The following is a 26,177-nucleotide window of genomic DNA, read 5'->3' on the forward strand; positions in this document are numbered from 1 at the left end:
AAAAAGTTGCCTTCATCACTAGTCAGGGGTGAAAACCACATACCCTGTGGACTGGGCTTGAGGAAGCATGCACTGCCCTGTTGACTCTGCCGATGGAAGGGGCCGCTTCACTCCACCTGAAAGACTCAATATCCACCATCGTTTGGAGCCTCTTAAAATTGAAGCAGGATCGATGCCCAGAGATTATTAGAAGTCTGTGAAGACACAAAGACACACAAAGCACAGTGATTTTTTTCTTCCTATTCATTTCCTCCAGAAGTGGCAGTGGTGGGATGTCAGGACTTTTTATGTGATTCCAGATTAATTCTCTTCCAAAGCACTGGGAACACATTTCAGAAATGGAATTGCTCAAATCCTATGACCCAGCATGTCCCCTTGAGAAAATGAAAGCAGAAATCACAGTAACAGAACAAAAATATATATCTATGCACATAAATGTGTATACATATATGCATGTGATGTATGTGTGTGTGAGGAATATAATTAAAGCTTAAAGCAAGACCTTATTTCTTTAGTTCTGTTTTGTAGGGAGGGCTGATTTGTGTGCCCCATTTGGGAGGACAGGAATCAAGACATATGGCAGATTATTGCTACTCAGCTCTCTTTGTGAAAAACCCTGTCGCTATTTGGGGCATCTGAAATAGAGCATGCTTTCAAATGAAGCATGGTAACAATTCTTTTATATACTGCTCAGTAACTACAATGGAATTAAGAAAGCAACCATGTATGAAAGGATTCTAGTTGCTGCTTCCCTCTAACTAGATTGTGAGAAGGTAGTCATGTATGAAAAACCTTTTGTTAAAGAAACCATTTCATTCTTAATTCTCTTTTCATTAAATTTTTTGAAGTATAATTGACATGTGATAAAACACACATATTGAAAATGTGCAATTTGATTAGTTATGACACATGTACACACCTGTGAAACTACCACCACCAACAGGATAATGAACATCTCCATCACCCCCCAAAATTTGCTCATGTTTCTTTGTATTTTCTCCCTCCCACCCCTCCCTGTCCCCCCTTCCCATCCCCTGTAAACCGCTAGTCTGCTCTGTCACTCTGGATTCGTTTCCATGTTTTAGAATTTTTTAATGGAATCATACAGTATGTACTTTTTTTTTGGTTTTCGGCTTCTTTCACACAGCAGAATTATTTTGAGATTCATGCATGTTGTTTCATCTGTCAACAGTTCATTCCTTTTTATTGCCAAGCAGTATTCCATTGTATGGATATACCACAGTTTATCATTCAGCAGTTGAGGAACACTTGGTTGTTTCCAGTTTGGGGCTATTATAAAGTTGCTATGAATATGCATGTACAAGTTTCTGTGTGGACATATACTTTCCCTTCCACTGGTTACATATTTAGGAGAGGATTGGCTGGATCTTGTATTGGGTATATGTTTACCTTTTAAAGAAACTGCCCAGCCATTTTCCAAAGTGGTTGCACAATTTTATGTTTACACTTGAGAGCAGCCCCCCGTGCAGTTCTCTCCTCTCCTTATTCAGTCCTGTACACTCTAGCTGCATGGTCCTCCCAAGAAACCCAGGTTTGTCCCCTCGGTTCTGTGAGTCCCCTGGGCTTTTCCTGGGTTCTCCCTCTCCAATCCAGGGCCTGGAAACTCTTTTAGGACAGTAAGCTGAGGTGGGCATAGGACTCAGCTCATTCGTTTCCTGCCTCTCATGAGGTGCTGTCCTTCATTGCCATCCAGTGTCTTGAAAACCACTGCTCCCAATATTCTGTCCAGATAATCAGGTTGCCGGGGGCAGGAGGATAAATCCAGCGCCTGTTAATCCATCTTGGCCAGAAGTGGATTCTGGTAAAGAAGTTTTGAAAGTTGACTAAGTAACTAATTGGATATTAGGAGCTGATAAGTTAATCAGCAGGGGAAAAAAAGTAATCTGTTAAATAACCTGTAATCAATCTATAAAGGAATGATAATTTTGCTTTGTATAGGAGACTTAACTGAACATTATTACATAAATACATAGTTCTTTGAACTCAAGTGTATCATCTCTGGTTGTATAGAGCTAGGTGAAAAATGTGTAGTATTAATCATCTTATACATGTGAAAATTGGTGTCTGAAGAGTCACTGTGGCTGTCCTAGAATCAGAGGAAGTAAGGGCTGCCACTTGCCATTGTGCAAGTTGTGTACTGCACAAGCAGGGCTGGCTTTGAAGATGAATTGGGCTGAAATCCATCTCATACTCTGCTCTCTAAACTTAGTGCCCTGGTATGTGGTTGCATCCACCTAAAGAGAATCTCTCTCATTTTCACACAAGTTCCTCACAGACCCCTACACGATGTAATTTTTAGAGAAGAAAATGTGTTTTTTCAGAACCCTGTTAAGTCATAGCACATTTGCCTTCCAAGAGTTATGCCTCAAATAGCAGAGTTGTTCTGGGCTGGGCATTAGTATTTGCACTGTGCTTTAACAAGGATGGAAACAGGAATGGAGAACAGCACCGTATTGATTCTTTCATAGGATAATAACTGTAGTAAGAGTAGAAAACTAGGTGGCCAGCCTTGCTCACTGCCCCTGAAGACAGGTAGTTAGTGCTGCTTTGATGTTTGCTCCCAGAGAAGGGACACTCTAGCACTCACCAGAGACCTACCTTCTGTGAGCCAGTTTCTAAGCATGAGATAAAGGATCCTCTTCTAGTTGATAGACTTGCTCCACCTCTGTCCCTTTTACCTTTTGAGACTTTTTGAATTCTGGCCTGAGCAGCAAAAAGAATCAAAGCAAATCACGCTAGATGCTTCAATGAAGAGATGTGTTTGTACAGAGGTGTGACACGAATAGTGAGGCACCCAAAAAGGCAACTCCCTCATCACCCAGAGTCTGGAAGGAACGGAGAGGTAATTAGCCCTGCGAGTTGTGGAGGAAGAGAGGGTGCCCAAAAGGACTTACAGTCCTGGAGGGATAAAGTCACTGTCAGAAAATGTGGTCCAGAGCTTGGGGGAGTGCAGAGCTGGCAACCAGAGAGCAAGGGAGCCTCACTGATAAACCCTGAGGGTTCGGCTTTCTGGGACACAGAGCAAGCCTAGAAGGGCAGAGGATAATTGCACCCAGGCCATATGCGGCAAGGCGGTAGAGGCAAAGGGGAAATATCACCAGAGTTTTCCAATGCAGTTTTCCCACAAATTGATGAATTTACCTTGCAAATTATAGAAAGTCATATGGATTTTTTTTCTTTCTCTTGAATAAGAGAGGAAGAAGAGAAGTAGGAGAAACTCTACTACCATGAGCACCATCCACGAGCCAAGGAGTGTGTTAGAAGCTTTCCACAGATGATCTTGTCACCTCTCTGTGACCCTATGCAGCCAGGCACATTATTCTCATTTGATGGATGAGGAACCTGAAACTAGAGCTGGGTGAAGGGAGACTGGCAGGGCCTGGACTAAGACTGGGTCACGTGGCACTGAGGAGTCTAAGGCAAGTCAGGTCTGGTACCCGCTTCGTCACTTACTGTCTCTCTAAGCCTCAGGGTCCTCACCGGCTCTCTCTGAGCTGGGGTATTTCACTGCTGCTGCTGTCATGAGAGGAACAGGGGAATCCTCCATCCATTCACTCAACAAATACTTTTGAGCTCCCCCTACAAACAAGTGCTAGGCAGTGAGACTGCAGAAGAGAAAACACAGATATGGGCCCTGCCCTCCTGAGACCGTACGGTTCAGTGGATTAAATAAATAATGCAGAAAAAACACTTAGCAGGGAACCTGGCATAGTAGAGGCATCCAATAAATGTTTAAAAGGAGAAGCTAGACAAAGTGCTGGAATCTCCTTTCTGCCTCGGGTTAATTAACCTCCGAATCTTCTCAGCTTTACTTCGCGCGTATCTCCGGTATCGACGATATCAGTGCCCTGTTTGGAGACTCCGATCCCCACAGCCTCACCGACGTGGGTGGCGCTGACACAGCCCGCGGTGGGTCATCAGGGCATCTCTTGTCCCTTGATCTATTCCCCACACTATGCCCACTGCCTGGCTCATTACAGGAGTTCGATGAATAATGGAATTATAGTTTTAAATTTTTATTAATGTGCTATTTGATTATCAGGTTCACTATCATTTAATTTAGGCCCTAAGTGAAGATTCTGAATGAAATTTGTTTAGAAACCACTGGAAAAATCTCCGTCTCCGTATAAGGTAATTTGAAAGGTGTTAATTTTATAACAGTGGTCCCTTGGATTTGGGGACATGATCCTGAGGTTTCCTAAAAGTGGAGAAATTCACAAATGTTAGTAAAAAAGGAAAAGAGCTCGGCAGGAGACATGCAAATGCTGTGTTGTCCCACACGTGTCCTCCACCCGTCCACGTCTCTCTGGCCGCACCACTTAGTCCAAACCACCCTCTTCTCTCCCAGGAGGACGTCACAGTGTTCATGGGACTCTCCCGTTCTTCCCTGCCTCACTGTAATCCATTAATTACGCAAAGTTAGAGGGATTTTCTTAGACATAAATGACCTCGTGTTGCATCCCTGCTTTAAATTTTGTGTGGCTTCACATTGTCCGAGAGTCGAATCCTGTTTAGACAAAGGCTTCACGCGCTGCTCCCGCCTCCTCTAACCTCACCTCGCGCCACTCCCCCCTTGTTGACCGTGTTCCCATCGCCCTGACCTTTCCTTTAATTCTTCAGACATGCCCAGGCGTTCCCGCCTAAAGGGGCCTGTCACCAGCTGCTCCTTCCCCGGAGCCTCTTGCATCAGATCTGTGCGTGGCGGGCCATTCAGGGGTCAGTGTAAACGTCCTCTCTCCAGGCCTTCCCTGACCACCCAATCTGTACCAGCCACCAGCCACTGTCACATGGTTCCATCCTATTTTCTTGCAATCACTTTCCATAGCTAATCAACGTCCATTTCCCTTTTCCTTTCTATCATGTCGGTGTTGCAAGCGTTGGACACCCTCTGGATGAGACCAGATAGCTTCATCAAAAGAAGCGGCCTGGATGAAGGAAGATGATGTTTGCAGCCTTGAAAAGTAGTATCGAAGGCTTAGCTCAAATCCAGCTACCTACTGCACACCTCGTAACACTGCAGCATCGTTGGCCTCTGGCTCGCTGGTGCTTTTCCTGTTTGCCTTCCCTGTGTGTCCCTGTTCCTTCATAGTCATTCATTCATCCAGTCAAACAGCTAGGGAGTCATTCAGAACACGTGCATTATTAACACCAGCCACAGGCCAGGCTCTGGGGATACCAGAAGACAGCCCTTGTGTTAAATGGAGGAAAGTCCTCGAGCAGGAAAGCCTTTCTAAAAAACGCCAGATAGTCGTTGAGGCTTTGTGGTCTGTACAGTCTCTGTCACAGCTACCCTCCTCTGCCTTTATAGAGCAAAAGCAGCCATAGATGATATGTAAAAATGGCTGTGTTCCAATTAAACTTTATTTACAAAAGCAGGTAGGGGAGGCAGATTTGGCCCCCAGCTGGGGTTTGCTGACCTCTGGTTTAGTGAGAAGGTAGACAGTTAAACAAATAACTGTCTGCTCTGGGGTAGGGGCTGTGAGAGAGGCTCGGTGAGGCATGTGGGAGCAGGGAGCACCACCGAGGCACCTGCCACTCTGTCTCTTGCTGACTCCAAGCTCCAGCTAACTTACTAGAAAAAAACAGAAGGAAAAAAGCGCTTTAAAATTAAATTGCTAGTTGTTGAAAGCTATATGAGATATTTTGTTGCTTTTTAAAAAAAAATACCCAGATACCTTTTCTGATTTTCCTTCAGTATTCTGGCTCAGGGCCTTTCTCCCAACATGTCTTCCAGGAAGTGAATCCCAGAAATCCCCAGATCTTAGCCTTGCCAGCAGCATGTGTGTGTTCCTTCATTCACAAGGTGTAAAGCTGGAATTCTAAGTGTCTTTTGTACATTGTTTCAAGTAAGGTTTAAGTTCCACAAGTTTTCAAGAAGGAAGAAATGTGATCATATAGGCTGAAGATTCTAACATCTCAGTATCCGAAAGGTCTCCAGGGATTGCCAGAGCGAACCTGCCACTTCACAGATCCCCATTTAAAAAACTGGGCTCCCAGGCCAGCTTGTGGTGCAGCCACTCACAACCTCTCAGGGTTCTCTCCAACCTCCCCGACCTCTGATATCTTGGGATCCCCCTTTGCAGGATTCCTTACCTAGGTTTTATATGTGAATCCATTTGGAAATGTATGACTATATCATGCTGATTTTTATTACTTTTAGGGAAACACTTTATCATGCTATACATTGCTTTCCTGGCTACATGTAAAACAAAACAACTCAATTAGAATAATTTTATCTACTATGCACCACAAATTCTTAAATTATTAATATTTTAATGCCGAATCCATCTAATGATACCTCAGGAATTTCACAGTACCTCCTCATTGTTAAAGATTTTCATGGTAGAACTGTTTTCAGATGTCTACAATCTTTTATTAGATGCGTTCTTCATTTTAAACTATTCTACTTCAGAGGACCTGGTTCATAATGTTTCTCTGATAAAAAGAATGAAAGACCCAGCATTCTACTGACATTCATTCATTCACTCATTTTAAGAATGAATGGAATATTACTCAGCCATTAAAAAGAGTGAAATAATGCCATTTGCAGCAACATAGATGGACCTGGAGATTATCATACTAAGTGAACTAAGTCAGGCAGAGAAAGGCAAATATCATATGATATGCAGAATCTAAAAAAAAAAATTACAAACGAACTTATTTACAAAACAGAAACAGACTCACAGACTTAGAAAACAAACTTATGGTTACCAAAGGGGAAAGGTGGGGTGAGGGGAGGGATAAATTGGGAGTTTGGGATTAATATCTACACGCTACTATATATAAAATACATAATCAGGCTTCCCTGCTGGCACAGTGGTTGAGAGTCCACCTGCCGATGCAGGGGACACAGGTTCGTGCCCCGGTCCGGGAAGATCCCGCATGCTGCAGAGCGGCTGGGAGAGGCCACAACAGTGAGAGGCCCGCGTACCGCAAAAAAAAAAAAAAAAAAAAAAAAAAAAAAGATAATCAACAAGTATCTACTGTATAGTACAGGGGACTCTGCTCAATATTCTGTAATAACCTAAATGGGAAAAGAATTTGAAAAAGAATAGATACATGTATATGTATAACTGAATCACTTTGCTGTACACTTGAAACTAACACAGCATTGTTAATCAACTATGCTCCAATATAAAATAAAAATTAAAAAAAAAGAATTAATGAAAGACCAGTGAGAAACCCTCTGTGAAAGGTTTTTGTGAACTAGTTGCAAAAAAAAAAAAAAAAACATATCTTTTTAAACCACTCTGTGTCAGTAATAATTTCTTAGGTTAAATACCTCCTAATATTCATAGCCACTGAACTGATTCTTAGCACATTAATATTTCCTGTCATGAGATTTGGGGATACACTAGAATAATTTATTTCACAGTGGGGTTCTTATCTAAACAAGATCTGTCCTCACATCTTTCTCAATTTAGCAGAATGTTACTGCAGCTCCTAGCTAATCCTAGCTGTTTTTCACAAAAGAAAAAACAAAAACAAGATATGTGCATGAGTTGGTATGTGTTACTGATGGCATCTCCAGTGGCTACATAGAGCTGTTGTGTGGCACAACTATGCAAACGATGTGACCCCTAAAGTATTCTATGTTGAATCTGGTTTCAGCTTTCTTTAACTATACACACTGACAGTCTGAATAGAGTGTGCTCTGAGATTATAACTCAGGAGCACTTAACCCATAAATATAATTCTGAGAATTGAAATTAATTCTATTAGTTGGGGGATAGGAAAGAAATATGATAATTTTTCATGAGATACATTTTCATCCCATAGGCCAATACCCTTTGGAATTTGTAATTTCATTTTTTTACATGCAACAATTATTATCATTTACCTGCTATTTACAATTATTTATCAGCGTCTGTTTCGCAGTATAAATGCCTTAAGGAGAAAAGTTGGGGTGTTGCTGGGAAATCAAATCATTTTAATGAATTACTACAACAGAGGGTTGACCGCTTTGCTTTTAGAAAATTTAACTTATTGGGCTTCCCTGGTGGCACAGTGGTTGAGAGTCTGCCTGCTGTTGCAGGGGACACGGGTTCGTGCCCCGGTCTGGGAAGACCCCACATGCTGCGGAGCAGCTGGGCCCGTGAGCCATGGCCGCTGAGCCTGTGCATCCGGAGCCTGTGCTCCGCAATGGGAGAGGCCACACCAGTAAGAGGCCCACGTACTGCAAAAAAAAAAAAAAAAAAAAATTTAACTTATTGATACTTTTAAAGAAAGAAAAGGTGTTTATTTTTTAATTGTAATATGTGTCAGTATATTGAAATGTTTGCAATCTAAAATTCCTAGAACTTAATAGTTTATATTTGGGTTCAACATGTCAATAGTTATATTTAGAAATACAATATACAAGCTATACTAAAGTCAAATAGTATTCTCAAAGATGGACATCATCTGGAGGAAATTAACAATCCATGAATTCCCTCTTGTAACCATGGCTTCATATTTTTATTTTGCATAGCCTACTTATTGTTAATGGTTCAAAACAACCTAACTCAGCTACACTTAAGGTAGTATATAAACCTAAAACATAGACTTATATTATGTGGCTTGTAGAAGCAGTATCTTTACTTTGTAGTTTCGTTTTTAATTTCTGGAGGAATTCAGAACTTTGGTAGAGGCTGAGGGGGTGATATGAAATTATACAACATGGTTCCCTAACCTTAACCAATTTTATTCCATTTTAAGTGTTTTTTACATATTTTCTCACTGCCCTCTAGTTTCTTGGTCAGGCTACCTCATTCTTGCCTCTTAGGTCTTAGTTTATATTGTCCTTTTTTAGGAAACATTCTCTGCCTGACCACCTTTGGATTAAGTTGCCTCTCATTAGTCTCCCAAAGTGCCCCAGACTTATTTATCTCACCAGCAAATAGAATTCCTTGAGGAGGAGAACTATATCTCCCCGTCCCCATGTTGAGCAAAAGAACCGTCCCCATGTTGAGCAAAAGAACCGGCACACAGGAGCTTCCCAATTACTATGTGTTGAATTTGAGTTTGGGGACCTGACATGGGCTCATAAAAGTGATACAGAAGAACAGGAATGATATGCAGCAAAATACTAAATGGAATACAAAATGACGCTTTATAAGCAGAAGCCTTACAGGAAATTAGGAAGTGAGTGGGAGAATCCATGTTAGCTAGAGTCTTTTATTGATAAAAGCTTCCTAAAAGAGGTTGGATTGGAGCTGAACCCTGACAATTTTTTTTTGGAAAATGAAGACAAATAGAAGAATCTTACACATAGAGATAAGAGCATAAAGAAAAAGGTGGTCCAGAAGCTTCAAAGAGACTGACCTGTGAGAAACAGAAAGATTTGTGATTGACAATATGGGAGATACATATTGTACGGTGAATCTAACCTACAGAGGACTCTGAAAGGCAAAAGGAAAACCTGGGGTCTTAATACATTGGCATTGGCCAAGACCTGCCATGATGAAAGCTACTTTAGAATAATATTGCTATAACATATTTATTATATCATTTTTTTAAATTAATTTATTTATTTTTGCTGTGTTGGGTCTTCGTTTCTGTGCGAGGGCTTTCTCCAGTTGTGGCAAGCAGGGGCCACTCTTCATCGCGGTGCGTGGGCCTCTCACTATCACGGCCTCTCTTGTTGTGGAGCACAGGCTCCAGATGCACAGGCTCAGTAGTTGTGGCTCACAGGCCTAGTTGCTCCACGGCATATGGGATCTTCCCAGGCCAGGGCTCGAACCCGTGTCCCCTGCATTAGCAGGCAGATTCTCAACCACTATGCCACCAGGGAAGCCCTACTATATCATTTTATATATTTTATTCACAACCACTGCGCCACCAGGGAAGCCCTACTATATCATTTTATATATTTTATTCAAAGCCTTTATCAACAAGGCAAGCCATTTAGTTTGTTCAGTGTCTTGTCTCTACAGGGACTGAATGCTCTGAGGCGTAAGCCTTCTTGGAAGCCCTTCCACTGACCCCAGAGACAAGTTAGGTGGTCTCTAAACTCATCCCTATGGTAGCACTTACTACACTGAGACAATTACTTTTTTGTCTTCAACCCTATAGGACCCTGAGGGGAAACACCATGCCTTGTTCAGTTTTATGTGACATCAACAGGACAGTGCCTGGCATGTAGTGATTGTTCTAAAGTATTGGCAGGATGTATGAATGAAAGTGATTCAAAAATGTAAACATAAAGCGTCTTCATCCTGGGTATATTGTGTACGCTGAAACACTGGTACCCCTGCAATTAAGCTTACAGAGCTGGAGCCAGCTCATGGTTGTGTGTGTGTGTGTGCGCGCACACACGTGCAGCAAAGTGGACCAGATAAAGCCACGAGGACATGAGCAGACGAGGCAAGGAGAAACTGGAAGAGGTAGTTGATGAGCTTGTTCAGGATCTGCCAGGGCCTTAATAGGATTCTGATTCCAAGGTGACTAAGGGGCAAACGAACTTACTTCAGGATTTTAACTTGGCTGCTGGAAGGAATTTTGAAGGTCATTCAACTGTTGAAGCTTATTTTAATTTCTAAAGGTTGGGTCTGTCAATTAGTATCTTGGATCAGGGGCCTCTCCAGTGACGGGGACTGCTCACTTGGCTAACTCAAATAATGAACTCACATGACATATGTGGGCGAAAATGTTCTCTCTGGCTTGTCTGCAGGCAGGCGCCTGCTTGGATACTTCTTTGTAGGTAGTGCATTTGGGCAATTAGTAGGTAATGTGGCTAAATACAGATGAAATGAAACGGCATTTGGTTTCTGAGATTTCAGTCATTTATTTACTTATTGTTTATAAGCTATCTCTAACTAAAAGGGATTTAAAGTGACAGTTGTTAAGAAGACAAATTCAAGTTATTTAATGGTGCAGCTCTCTCCCTCTAATTATTTTTATCTAATCAAATGCTTTATTAAATTCCCAGGAGTCATAGTTGTTCATGCACAGGGAGTTTGAAGAAAGCTTCGAAAGATTGCTAACTGGGGCATAACATCTGTGTTACTGCCACACAAACTAAATTCTGTAAAAACAACATGTGAAGTTTCAAGGGTCAAGTGTTAGCTAAATTTAAGAGCTAACTCTCCCCCTCCAGGAAAATTGTATTTTTTATCTCCTCAGTGATTTTGTACTTAACATTTCCATTCTAATTTTCATTGCTTTTCATTGTATTTCAGATTCTACTACCCCTAAATATAATATTTATATTTAATTTTGCTTTTCACTGGGGGAAATGAAGAAACCAGCTGTACTACATAACTCAGCTTCCCTCTTCCATGCCCTGTACTTTTGCAACTTTGTGTCTTCTCTTGACCTGGAATGTTTTCTCTGTCTCCATGTACTGGAATCTTGATCCTCCTTCAAATGCCACTACTTTTATGAATTATTTTCTGATCTGCTATCTTAACATGATCTCTTCCTCCTCTGAGCCTGTGTCAGTTATATATTGCTGCATAAAAAAAATATCCCAAAGCCAAGTGTCTTAAGACAACAGTCAGTGTTATCTTGTACAATTTCAGTGGGCCAGGAATTTGGGAGCAGCTTATCTGGATGGTTTTTGCTCATGGTATCTCATGAAGTTATAGTCAAGACTCAGCCAGGTCTGTAGTCACCTGAGGGCTTGTCTTGGGCTGGAGGATCTGCCTCAGAGATGATTAACTTGGGTGGCTGCCATGTCAGTGCTGGCTGTTGGCAAGAGGCCTCAGTTCCTTGCCCTGTTGACTTCTCTATAGACTGCTTGAGTGTCCTCACAACATGTCCATTCACTTTCTTCAGAGAAAGTAACCCAGGAAAGAGCACAGACAGAGCTGTAGTGTCTTTTCTGGTCTAGTCCTGGAAGTCGCATATTGGTACTTCTGCATTTTCCCCACAGATTAAGCAAATCACCTCACATAATGTGGAAGGAAACTACACAAAAGGAAACTACACAATACCTGGGGGTGGGGATCATTGGGGAGCATCTTGGAGGCTGCTTACCATTTCCTACATCTCTAACATAACTTAAAATATCCTGCTCTGTATTACAATTACGTGTGTCCCTTTCCTACCCACGCTATTAGTTTTTATTTTCTTTAGAGTTTAGACTTGCTTCCTTAGCTTTACACATCATGAAATTTTTGGCACATTGTGTTCAGTATGTGTCACATTCAGTTGAGAATTTGGAACCACAGCCCCTCTCTTAATGGGTATAAATGAAAATGTGCATGTGGGAAAGAATCAGACAGAGACAGAGAAATAGATAGACTTTGGCAGAGAGAGGGTGTGTAAAGAGAGCAAATGTGTGTGTGTGTGTGTGTGTGTGAGAGAGAGAGAGAGAGAGAACAAATGAGGTAGAGAGCAAACTGCCATTTTATCAGACAAATATGAAAAAATTGATACTATTTTGTAGGTACTAGAGAACTAATTTTACAAGAGTTTAAATGTTTGAACTACTGCAGACAATATTCTACTTTGTGTCGTGTGTGTGAATGGCTCGCCATATATTTTACTAAGACTCCTTCAATTATACCTAATACTTTGTGAATAAAGGGTCTTTGGATCACTCCTTTAATAAAAGCAGAGAAATCATTGCTTACAAATAACTCTAAAGTAATGTCAAGTACAGCATTTATAATTCCTTTTACATATGGCTGAGAACTTTATTTAACCTTTGATTAACTGCTCTATAACCTGGCTCACTGGAGTAAAATCATTTTCTAGAATGGTCAATTAACATTTATGTACAATTGGAGCAAAGGGCACAGAGGAATGTCAGAAGGAAAAAAAGACCCATGAGACGGCAGGTCCTGGCGGGTCCTCCTCAGAAATGTCACTCTTATCAATCTTCTCATTTCCATTCCTAGAACCACCAGCACACCATGGTCTAATTCCTAGGTAACTCCTGTCTTAAAATGACCTCCAAGGACTTTTCACGACTTCTAATTTCTTTCCCTCCAAGCTTTCCTTGGAATTAAATTTACTGAAAAATCACTCCCTTCCCATGCTTAGATGTCTTCAGCAAATTCCACGATCTAGAGGTTATCTACTAAGTTTGTCTCCTAGAATCCCTATGCCACTGTCTCTGTGTCCAACTTTGTCATCTCTCCTCTCACTCTTTTCCTGATACATCCTCTCAGTCAGCCCAACTCGTTACTTTTTTGTTCCAAGAATTCTTTTCTGTGTCTGTGTCTGTGTTTCCTCCCTTGCCCAGGAGCCATGTTTCTCTCCAGTGGCCTGATGTCACTTTTCCCATCCTTTTAAATTCAGCTCAGGTTCCCTCATGGTACCATTCTGAGTCTTACTTCCCTCCTCTCCTAGCTTCTGTGGCAACAGAGTTTGGTGACTGCATATGTTTCCTTGTAATTCTTGTTCCACATGCATGTCACCCAACTATGCCTTCGGATTGTGTATGTGTGTGTGTTTCCCAATGCTTAAACCAATTCTGACTAGAAAGTGTTTACTCATTCACTCAGTGCCATATTCCACACGTATTTATTAAGTGCCTTCTTTAGCCAAGTAGATGCTCAGTAATTAATTGAGTGAAAAATGTACAAATGGGGAGCAGAGAAATTATAAAGTAAAAACATGCCATTCATTTATCCACTGGTACACTCAGTAACTGTTGATAATGTAACTACCATGGGCTCAGTGCTGTATATGGTGATGCTTGGGTCATGAAAGGGTTAAACAAGAATGGCCTCTGTTGTTTCATGACTTTTCATTTAATGTTGACAGTATTCACCTCGAATAAAAGTGAAGAGGTAATATCTGAAACACATTGAGAATAGACCTTACAGATAAATGGTAAAGAGAAAGGGAAGAATTAATAAAGAATGGGAATCCAGAGAAAGTCCCTTGGAGGTCTTCACACTTGAACTGGACCTTGAAATTTAGAGTTTTGATTTCAATATAAATATATCTGGGTGTATTGTACTGTAGGAATGCATGCTAAGGAGCAGGGGTGTAGGAGTAAAGGAGCTAGAAGTGTATGCTGAGGTAGGTTAGGACCACGCCCACAGAGAGGGCGGGGATGGAGAAAGGAACACGATGAACAGTAGAGTCAGGGGAGTTGACTTTAGGGGAATGAAATGGAAAAAAAACATGTGTGAAGTTCTAGCAAGGTCCCTAACCCAAAATAGGTGCTCATAAATACCAGTATTTCCCCCTTTCCTCTTTCATCTAGCTCCTGAGAAATTAATTATGTAGTCCCTCCAGCCATGATATGATTTTTACTCATTTCATTTTCTCAGATGATTAATAACCTTTCTATGGGTGTCATGTTTATCACTCACCTAACTTTTTCATAAATACTAAGAATATTCTTAAGAGATGAGCAGTCTTACCTCATAACTGTATCAAGAAAGCCAACTGACTGATAATTCTATCTGAAATATGTGCATATACTACCTCTATCTCTATCATTATCTATTATCTATCAATATATACATATATCTGTTCTACCTCTGTATATCTACATATAAAAATATGCATATGCATGCGTATATACATACGTGCATATGTACATACATATGCACACATATATGCATCTATACATATATGCACACATATGTATGTATGTATGTGTGTATATATATATAATATATATCCTAAAGGGTCTCAAATCCTGGTCACCATGCATTTCTTAAGCCATAACTGCTGCCCTTGTCCATTTGCCATTAAAAGTGTATAGGAGTATCAGGAAATGTCCCATGGAACCACCTAGATGCCATGTGAATTTTTGCCGCCCCCATGTGTAACAGCAGCTCTTGCCCTTTCTGATGATTAGGGTCAATTACCCCTGCCAGGATGGTCAATTTTCCTTCCTGCCTGTATTCCAGTTTAAGGAGGCTGAAGGGAACTGGTACCACTGGAGCTTAATTTTCCACGGGATGTTTCCTGTGTCCCCAGGAGCATGTGCTTCACTCTGTGGGAACCACAGCCTCTGAGGGTCCTAGGAGCCTGTGATTACCTTGTACTTCATTCTTAGTAGGGGGGGACAAAGTGACTACTGTGTCCTTTATTTTGTTAGGTGTGTCCCTGCATGCCCCAAATATTAGACCTCTAAAAACCTTCTCTAATGTAGTTGACCCCTGAATCTGCATAGAGTTTATCTCACACCATGGCCTCCAGTATATTTACCATTTCTTGCTAATCTGTTCCAAATAGCAGGATGTAATCAATAAACCAGTGCAACTGATGTTCTTTGAATTGTCTAGATAGTGTAAGTTCTTTTTGACCATATTTTAACTGAAGGGCAAAACTATAAATGTGTACTGTTGTCCATACATGAAAGAGAACTCTTTCTATTCTTCCTTCTATTAATAGGGATGGAAAAGAACACATTTGCTAGATCAATGGCTACATGCCATGCATCTTAACATCTCTCTGGGACACTGTGGCAGAGTCCACAGTCCACACTGACTGCTTTGGCTTTTATATAAGTTTTCTTTTTATATTTTCTACAGGGTAATTGCCAAGCTTTCTTTTTAACCTTGTTATATATAGGAACATTTTTATAAATGATCTCATAGTTTCTCCAGTGTTTCTGTGTATTGATAACAGATCAAGAGTCCATAAAGTTTGAGTCGACCATGTTGCTAAAATCAGAATGAAGAACATTTTTCATAGAACTTAGCTCTGAAAGAAGGAGGCAAAATATAGCAGCTCTATAGGATCACACAGAGGGAATGAGGTGTGTATGCGCTGTGTGCGTGTGTGCCTGACTCTCCTGTTAGATATAGGAAAGCGTTATATTTTATCATCTTCAAGGGGAAGTTGTTAGAAGGGAAGAGGCTGAAAGTTCAGAACACAGTCATCACCTAATTGAAAAAGGCCCTGGGAATGGAAAGGGCCCTGAAGGGACATCAATAGGCTCAGAGACGGGAAATGAAAACACATAAAAACCTCAGGGATGCTTAGATGAAATTGACCATCATCCTGTAGATCCAAGACATTAAAATACCAAGGGTTTTTTTTTTCCATTTTTTTTGTGTTATATATTGTTTTGAAATAAGTGGGAAAACAGAATTTTGAAAATCTTGTAATTGTTAAGGAGTTATCTTCTACTAACATTAATGTTAATATCAGTGTTTTTTAGGGAAAGGGCTTTTGAAGAGCTCTTATACCTGTTAAGAATTGGGTATAAAATGAAAAATACTTTGTATCTTGTTATCATTACATAGAAAATAGGTTTATCTAAGTAAAATCCAATGACTTTCTTACTATTAAAATTGCCTTGGGGCTGATCTCAATTTAATATATTCATTTTGTCTCCTTTTTGTCATAAAATCATGTGGTTCATTTACTAGCAAAAACGTGGTTATTCAGGAGATATTTTTTTCTACAAAGTGTTTTAAGGAAGTTCAAAATTTTTAGGACTTGTGCATATTGATTTGTTAGTAATCCCCTAACTTTAATTTAAGAAATTGAATATTTGGGTGGATGGGGGTAGCACAATAGACAAAATCTTATAATAGAAGGATCTCTGCTAGATAATCTTTTATTTTAAATTCTACTTTTCCATTTGCCAATGAAATGTGAATGACTGTTTAACACATTTACTTTGTTTGATGCAGTAGTAGTTTTTCTTTCGACTTTGGGGAAGTTCAGATTCTATATATTATTATAACTAAATTCAAGGAACATTTATTTAAAAACTTACAATGCCTGGTGCTTTGAGAATATAAATATAAAGAAGACAGTGTCTATTTTCAAGGAGATCACAGTCTACAAGAGAAGAGAAACATATCAATACTACAATGTAATAATGGATCAATCGAAATATATGTAAGTGGATGGAATGATGAGCAGGTTAGTCAGGAATTATAAGTCAAGGAAGGCTTCTAGGAAGAGCTGGTATCTGAGCTTGGGTTTAAAGAGCTGATTGCTAAATGTGGTCATGTAAAAAATATAAAATTAAGAACAGCAATCTTCTTTATAGCTCACAAGGTGTTTCCAGTTTTTAAGATGTAGCATTGATATATATGAGCTCAGTGCTTAGCAGCGCAGGTCTTTACATAGAGCGTGCCCTAAGCAACCCTACGAGATTACAGAAAGTGTTCTACTTTACCTCCACCAGAAGCCCCGTCCTGGTTTTCCAGTGCAACTACCGCCACGTGATTTGCTTAGACTGTTTCCACCTGTACTGTGTGACGAGACTCAATGATCGGCAGTTTGTCCACGACCCTCAGCTTGGTTACTCTCTGCCTTGTGTGGGTAAGTCTAGCACTTTTCCCTCCATTTCTAATTCTGATTAAGAACAGAAAGAGGAAAATTACTGAAATAAAACTATCTTAGATATACCCAGTCCCTACTGAGGGGCTGAAAATTCAGAGATCTGTTTGAACATTGCTAGGCAAGAAAATTAAAGCAAGATTAGTTTATGCAAGCAGGGGGCATTTATTTCTAGAGCCATCACTTCCTTTTTTAATTTTTATTTTATATTGGAGTATAGTTGATTAAAAATGTGTTCGTTTCAGGTGTACACCACAGTGATTCAGTTATATATACATGTATCTATTCTTTTTCAAATTCTTTTCACATTTAAGTTATTACAGAATATTGAGCAGAGTTCCCTGTGCTTGTAGGTCCTTGTGCTTGTTCCCTTAGCAGAGGAGGTGCTTGTTGGTTATCTATTTTAAATATAGCAGTGTGTAAATGTCAATCCCACACTCCCAATTTATCACTTCCTTTTAATGACAAAGTCTATATCTAACCACAAGTGATGGATACTCTTGCAATGGAACCCACGGCTTGAATCAACGCGTTCACTTTTCTGACCATGGGGTTTGCATGAAGCCGTAAACGGGAGACTCACTGGTAAAGAAGATTTGAATGTACTTGCTGGTTGTATTTCTACTTGGGCATAGGCCAAAGGATATTTTGATGCTCACAAACTAGAATGAATTATTCTGCTAGGGTGGCATGGGTATGATGTGAAGTACGTATCTATCTCTTGCACAGCCCTGTTCGAGATTGTTCTTCCTCACTTTGTGGTAAATGCAGCTATTTGACCGTCACACTTCCCCAGATCCATACAAAACAGCCCTTTCCCCAAAATTCATTATTTAATATCTCCAGAGCCTGGGAAACAAACCCTTCTTTAGTGTTTGAATAGTAACATTATGAGAAAAAAAAAAACTGAGATCAGTCTTCTGGGACTATTAACTATATATCAAAAAATAGAGTCTGTGTGTAGAATTAGCGAACTATTTTTCCAATAACACTGGCCCCACAGAAGCCACAAAAGAGGGGTATAAAGCATTTATTTCTATTGCTGTATGACTCATGTACTAAATGTCTTGCTAACAAAGTGTCCATATAAGTTCACCATTTCTGTATAAAAGTCTGATATCTCTTACCCCCAAAACATATGTAATAAGATGTTCTTTTTTCCAAACCTAGTCTTTCAAACGTTTCTCAACCACCTTAAGCTAAATGCCTTCAAAGCTCAATTTTAGACATATGTATTCTTCAAGGTGTGACTAGTCAACAGTGAACCAACTTTTTCCATTTGCATAATTTTTATGATGAACAATTAAAACTGGTTCAAAACACCTTTCATATACAAATTCTGCTTCCTTTGTGTGAGCTCCTCATTTGACCAGAAATTGTGTTATGCTTTGTAAGAGTAGGATGCTGAATTTTATTTCCCTGAGAGTAAAAAATAAGCAATGATTAGAGCCGTTACTGAGTATTTACCATATATAAGATACCACTGGGATGCTTACATACGTACATCCATTTAATCCCCACAAAGCCCTGTCGGAATGGATGTTGTCATTCTTCCCATTTTATGGATGAAGTGTTTGAGGCTCACAGAATTTAATTAAACTGCACATGGTATTACAACTGGTACGTAACAGAGCTGGTATTCAGAGCCAGCTAGTGGTGGCTCTAGAACTTGGACTCTTAATCACTATATGAGTAGATTAGCCTGTAAACAAAAAAGTACTATACCTCTAAAAGTTATATGGAAAGGAAGTTCAAGGGAAGAGTACCTCTAATTTGGGGGCACTTTTTCCATATTTAAACCAGCAGCAAACTTCACAAGCAGGAATTGTTTGTACTTTTCAGAGGAAGAAGTAAAGGCTCAGTAGGACTGAGCACCCAGCATCACAGAGTCAGGAAGGGTAGAGCTGAGACTTCGACCCAGCTGTGGTTGCTCCAGAGCTCTGTGTTCCCCCCACCCTCCCATCCCACTTCTCTCTGGGCAGAGTTCTCAACCACAATGCACATTTCAATAACATGGCAGTTTTTAACAGTCCCGATGCCTAGGCCATGCCTCGGGGGACGGCCCTCAGTATTTGTTAAAGGCCCCAGGTTTGAAAGTTTGAGCACTGCTTCCAGGGTGAACATTCTACAGGCAACAGGTATTTTCCATGGGACACTGTAGCACTAGCAAGCGTGAAAATACTCCCTCTCCCCTTATCTATTTTGTCCACGAGGGATCTGACTTGCTAACCAGCATAGGTTTTTCCATAAACGTTGATGGATTTGAAAAAAAGATGGACAAACACAGCCAAAATGGCCTCTTTCCAGAGCCTCTAACAAACTCTTGCATGAAGTTAAGGGCTTTGGGAAGAACTTCGTAATTATTTTGAAATATTGGCTGTCTTTTTGCTCTACCTACTGTTATCACATCCTATGCTAGGGATTAACTTGAAACGCCAGGGCATTTTGTGTATCTTCTCTTAGCACTGAGTGTCACTTACCCACCCCAGTGGAGCCTCAGAGATTTAGGTAGATTTACTTTAGAGTGTAGCTAAAATAAAAATAAAATTTATATGATGAAGACTATGCAAAATGTGTTCAGTCCATTCAGAGTCCTGGTCACACAGATTTCCTATAGCAACGGGGAGTCCATGGGAATAGTTCCCACCTGCCCTACAATATGCCATTGGCATTGCCACTGGTGCCATCCAAGTGCATCCCCGCCTTCAGTGCTTCACTTTTTTTTTTTTAACACTTCCCCTCCCAGGTCACTTTTCATGTAATTCCCATTTCCATATAACATAGGAACCATTTCCTTTCTATGGAATAAGTCCACTCACCAGCTACAGTCCAGTAGTGTCCCAAGTGTCTTAGTCGGCAATACTAAGCACGAGGCAGATAGTTCTGGCCCTTTTGAGAATCAGAGATATTCTTGATGCCTGGAGAGTCAAGAAGGCTGGTTTCTAGTCAGCTTTTCAGGGAGCTAAGCATAAAACCCAACATAAATGATCATTTTGGCTTTAGAACAGTGCTTTCCCAAATACACACACATAATCCAAGTCCACATAATTCCTAAAACCACATTGAAAAGTAGGAAATATATTAAAAAATAGATCACCAAAGAAGATGTGCAAATGACCAGTACGCTTATTGAAAGCTCAGTGTAATTGGTTTCTAAAGAATAGCCAATTTTAAAGCATAAAATATAATGTGATAGACATATATTCACAAGAGATAAAAATATAAATTTAAATATTTCTGTAAAGCAATTGGGCAAATCATATTATTAGCTTTAAAATAGTAACAAACTGCTTAGAAGCCTGTCCAAACACACATTCTCTATGTGTCTGCCTCTGCCTCTGAAATATACAGCCTATTCTCTTCCCAGCTCCTAGATCTTGAAAAATTGTGACAGTCACCATGAAAATGGCAGCAGCAGGATTCAAGCAGCTGAGGGGCTTCCAGTCCAAAGTCAATGTTCTTTCTACCTCAAAATTATTTGAAATGAAATCAAACTTCCTAATTTTCTGAGGATAATGCTGAACTTCTTGTCTTATTTTTGGGGTGGTTTAGCAAGTTTGGTAGTTTTGCTGTGGTTTGGATGTATGAGGCAGTGTAAAATCAGGCTAGTAATCTAACTTCTCTAGCAAAAGCAACACTGAAATCACAGAAGCAAGGGGGATCTTCTCCCGTCCATGCTCCGATGCGGCTCGGCTCTGCGGCCTCTGCCCCACCCCATCACTCAGGGACTCAGACTCAGCCTTCTGTTACCTAGTGGTTTTGCCATCCTCAGTGACCTCGGAGTCCCCACTGGGTCCCCTTCACCCAGGCTGACCGGACCAGGAAGCCAGAGCAGGAGCATCATGGAGGGGCGGGGTGGGGGGGTTGAGACCAAGCCTGGAGACGGAGCCCATCACTTCTTCCCACGTTCCGTATTCCGGAACTGATCCCCTCAGCCCCTCCCACCCGCACAGGGTGTGGGCAGGGGGACCGGCAGAGGGGGGCTGTGGTCTGGCTGTGTACCCGCATGGGAGCCCCGTCTCACGCTGCGCAGAGGAGGATGGATGGGAAATTTACTGAATGTATTTTTAGCTCTCCTCCCCCCACCCCCCACCACCGCCTGCGATCAGAGCAACACTCCATCAGGTAGCTTCATTCTAAGGAGTGACTTGTACACGGACAAGGACCAGAAAAAGAGCTGTAGGACAGAATTGATGGTGCCCAGGAGCTCATTCTAGCTAGATCAACAGGCTTTGTCTGTGCACTCGTCTGTCTGGCCTTGGAAATGCTGCCTTGGTGGAATCCGGCTTCACAGGGGACAAAGGACTTGAACATGTGTTTGATGCTCTCGCCTGTGTCTTTAGCGTTTTACAAACGAAGTGACTCCATGCGTCTGTCTGAAGTGGTACCAGCAGCAGCGCTGCTCTCTTTATCCTTCGGAGGAGCCCACCTCCCAGTAAACTGCTCCCCTGATTCTTACTTTGCCTGGGTTTCTACCTTCCAAACTGCCTTTCATCTTCTCTTGCATCTTATTAAGTAGTTAAAACTACAATAACATTTTAAATAGCAGCAGTAAGGCGGGCGTGCCTTGAATAGCTAGCGGAGAAGGCAAAAAGCATTTCTTTCCACCTACTTCTGACCTGAACTCTTAAGAAGAGCATTCTACCTTTGTTTTATAAGGGCGAAAGCAAACCAGTTTTAAGTATAAATGTATTACTTATCCAAAGGGTTCTAGAAAGATGCTTGTAAGTCCTTAAGACAGCTCCAAGAGTTGTTCAAAACAGCTGTCTTTAGGCTTTCTTCTTCTTTTTATTAAAATGTACATAACCAAATTCTTCTCCCTGGCCTTCTTGGCAGCCAGCATGATTTTGTAGTCTGTACACTTGGCATTGTCAGTAGAGAGGCTGGAAGGATTATAATCATAGTCAATAGAATATTAATTGACCTGTAAGTGTATCATTTTAAATGGCTTGATGCATTCCTAAATTTATTGTGAGACATACCATGTATACACAACAGTGTTTAAGTACATTCATATTGTTATATAGATTTGTATAGTTACAGAGGACCTCTGGTACCACCACCCAGGTCAAGAAAGGCAGCATCGCCAGCATCCCAGATGCCCTCCATGTCCCCTCCTTAACCCCCGCCTCCTCCCTCTTGCCTTGACGCAACTATGATCTTGACTTTCGTGATATTCATGACCTTGCTTTTCCTCATAGCATCACTGCCTATGTCTATACATTCCTAAATAATACAGATATTTGCCTGCTTTTAACTTTCAAATTGTTGCTTGAAAGGTTTTGCCAAATTTCCCTGACCAGAAGCAATCTCAATTCCAGTTACACCCCTAGTCAGAAAATTCTGAACACATGTGCAAAGTATTCCAATATTCAGGATTTTCAGTATTATATTTGTTATGTGTATTGTGTTAATCACGCTAGAGAATGGCTTTGTTTATGCTTATCTTCCTCATCTCAGGTGCTGTCGTGTGTGAAAACAGTTTTTTAATTAGCTTTTTGAACAGGTAAATTTTGAGTTCACATTCAGAGGTATAAAAGAAAACTATAGTAGGGACCCTGAAGAGTTACTTAGACAAGAAGATCAATTTTATCACAATTTGATGAAAATAAGAATCTTATACTCAGATTATGAATTTTAAAAAAGCACAGCTCACCAACAATGTTAAATACGCTCCTTCATTTGTGGGTACTTCTAGGTGACGCTATCGACAGTTTTGCATTCAATTTTTGGGGGGTTCCATGGCAGCTGTTGCACGGTTTATATCAGGGCATTCCGGCTGCGGCTTACAGCTGCCAAAGAGGCTCTCAGCAGAGTGTGGCATGAAAGACGCAGCGGGTCAGACCCTCTGTTCATCTCTCCAGCGTCTCAGGAGAGGAGAAGCGTGTTGTACCTTCATGAGCCACACGCTTCTGGAGCTAGTCGCAGCTTTATTCCGAACAAATCACGGCTATCTGTGGCCTCTAGGTCAAGAAAATTTAAGTTTATTTGAGACAGAAATTGCTTTGGATTTTAAGTCCACATTTCCTGATTTGGACAGATGTTGCTTTTTAAAAATTGTTCTAATTGCAGAATGTTTTCCTTTACTACTTCTCTTTTCCCATCATCATCCACAGGCTGCATTCAGTGCCTGCTGGTTCTGTGTTTAGTTCTGCACGTTGGCCACTTGAAACACACGTGCGTGCGCACACACACACACATACACACGCAGTAACTGTGATAAAACTTTATTCTTCCTTACTGTGTGGTGTCTTGTATTAATGAGACTTCATGCACAGACATTGCTACGAGCTGGTGACCTCCAGCTATCTTTGAAATAATTAATAATGTGCTTAGAGAGTTGATCTACAGATTCATGCGTGTTTATATCACTTGGTTCCTAAGGAGGACAGTAAAACAATTTAATGTTTTAAATGCAGACCAATTTAGCAAGAGGAGGAGTGGTTTACTATTTTAATGCCAAGATGGATATAAATATATAATATCTGAATCAAGTAATTATGGTATATATTCCCAGTAAAATCTGAACATCTTTCAGACCATCTTATATGCTCTATTATTGACTCCATTTAAGAGTTTGGAAAATGAATATTTCTTATATTTTCAGCTTTTCAAGCCTTTACTAGAAATCATCTATCTTGGAATTATATATTTATAGAGGGAAACATTGTGTGAAAAGTGTTGCAATATTGAAAGGAGGGAAGATGGTAATAGTGTTCAAGGAAATGGTATCGTTCTGTCTGACTTCGCTCTGCAACTCTCTTCTCTGCCCTTCTTGCTGTCAGAAACGACTTTCTTATGGCTCATGTGTAAGAAGGCTTTTGTAATTGGTCACTGTATTAGTTTTCTAGGGCTGCCATAACAAAATACTACAGACTGGGAGGCTTAAATAACAGAATTTTATTTTCTCACAAGTAAGAAGAGGCTGGCACTCCGAGGTCAAGGTGCCAGCAGGTTTGGTTTCCTCTGAGGACTCTCTCCTTGGCTTGGGGATGGCTGCCCTCGTGCTGCCTCTTCACGTGGTCACCTCGCTGTATGTGCAGCCCTGGTGTCTCTCTGTGTGTGCTCATCTCCTCTTACAAGGACACTAGTCAGGTTAGAGGAGAGCCCACCCTAATGGTCTCATTTTAATTTAGGGACCTCTTTAAGGCCCCGTCTCCAAACACGGCCACACTCTGAGGCTGGGGCTTCAACATATGAATTATTCATATGTATTCACAGTATTCAGTTGTATCCCTCAAAATGAGGGACACAATTCCATCCACAATAGCCACCTTCTAGACTCCGAAGCAGTTTGCACATGCTTGGCAGCCCGAATTCTGAGAAGGTCCCCTGGACATGAGCCCTGCATACAGGCCCTGCTCCACAGGGTTTAACTTCCCCCTGTTCCTAAGATACGACTTGTTCTTCATCCTCCCTCTCGCCCCACCCCCTCCCGTACTCAGTATTGGCTGGTTTCCCAGGTAGCAACACCCATATGCCTGAGGAATACAGGAAACTTTTTGCCAATTATCTAATTTTAAAATCTGGGCTCACTGACAAACATTTCAGGGAGGATCCTCTGAACTTTTCCATTCTTTGTGAAAATAAAAATACAATAATCATCTCTGAGGTGGAGGTGGTTAGGATGGCATTTGCAGCCCTGAGTCCTTGGTTCCCCCAGATGGATTGTCACAAACAGAGGCCCCTAGAGAAAGCTCTACCGGATGCTGTAGTCTAAAGGGCTGTAACCAGCAGGACCTGGATGTCACAGCGGACACACAAATGCAGCTCAGTTCTTGCCTGGGGTGGGAGGTGGGTGCTTTTCTTCAAAGTGGTGCTTCTACTTTCTGGCTCTGCCATCCCATTAGGACTTATCGCTGCCTTCATGGTCAGACTGGCCTCCACATCCAGGGTCCAGCTGGCAGAGGGGAAAGAAATAATAGATGAGACATGCATCTTTCTTCTCAAACCTGGCCTGGAAATGGCACATGACTCTTCATTCGTTGCCTAGGACATTGCCATTTGGCCTTGTGGGCTGCAAAGGAGCCTGGAAAATGAGGTCTAGAGAAATACCTGGGTACAGAGAAGAAGACTTTGAGTAGACACCTGGCAGTCTCTGTCAAAGGTCTTCCTTTGGAGGGTTGGGGCCTCAGCTTCCAAGTCAGTAGATGTGACTACATCCACGATTCAGGGATCGTGGGCCAAGTCCTGACTTTGCAGTCAGATGGTGCTCATCCAACTTCTGACCTGCTCTACCAGACGCTGAGCTGATTTCCTCATTTAAAATGAAAATAAGTCTTAACTCAGAGAGAATGAAATAGGATTGTATGTAAAAATGACTGGCACACTTCCTGATACAGCATAGGTATTCTATATGTGACAGCTTTCCAGTCAAGACCAATTATGGGCCCCAATTTCAGATTGTTTTCTAAATACTTACAATCCTAGCAGGAAACTTAAAGCTGCAACTTGGGCTTAATTAAGGCTTCCTGGCTAAAAAGTGAAAATATGATTTCTTTTTGACATTTTCTATGTTAGCACGTTAACAATTAATGGAGATAATTAATTCCTATGAATCAAGAATTAACATCATAAGAAGTTTAAAACATTACCTAAATATAATCCTGTAAAAAAAAAACTCTGTTATTGATACAAGATCTTATTAAAATTATTAAATTAGATTCACTCTATATAACCAGATTTTCCAAATTAGTCTTTTATATAGGGGACATATGTAGAAATATAAACAGTTGCATTAACAAGGCTACCATTATTTGGTATTTCTCTTCTTTTACTTATAGTATCAAAATGCTGTCTTACTAACTGTTAGTATAACTTTTAAGTCCTTCCTCAAAAATTTTTTATTCTGAATAGGCCATCAATAAGTAATGAGTAAATTTCCCTCAAGTGCTTTTGGACTATAATCAAGTATAGTATTGTACAAGTATGTAGTCTGAAATTTAAATCATATTATTCTAAAG

The 26,177-nt window shown here is 40.8% G+C and overlaps 1 protein-coding gene across 4 annotated transcripts in view; it reads left to right on the forward strand.

The window, feature by feature from the left end:
• Positions 1-26,177, forward strand: part of PRKN (parkin RBR E3 ubiquitin protein ligase) — a 1,298,589-nt gene that overhangs the window by 865,900 nt on the left and 406,512 nt on the right. For all 4 annotated transcript variants that reach the window (XM_060114943.1, XM_060114946.1, XM_060114945.1 and 1 more), the window contains exon 7: positions 17,060-17,196. In XM_060114943.1, coding sequence (XP_059970926.1) covers positions 17,060-17,196 — 137 coding nt within the window. The remainder of the gene's footprint in view (positions 1-17,059; positions 17,197-26,177) is intronic.

Source organism: Mesoplodon densirostris, chromosome 12 (assembly GCF_025265405.1).
Source record: "Mesoplodon densirostris isolate mMesDen1 chromosome 12, mMesDen1 primary haplotype, whole genome shotgun sequence".
Lineage (NCBI taxonomy): Eukaryota > Metazoa > Chordata > Mammalia > Artiodactyla > Ziphiidae > Mesoplodon > Mesoplodon densirostris.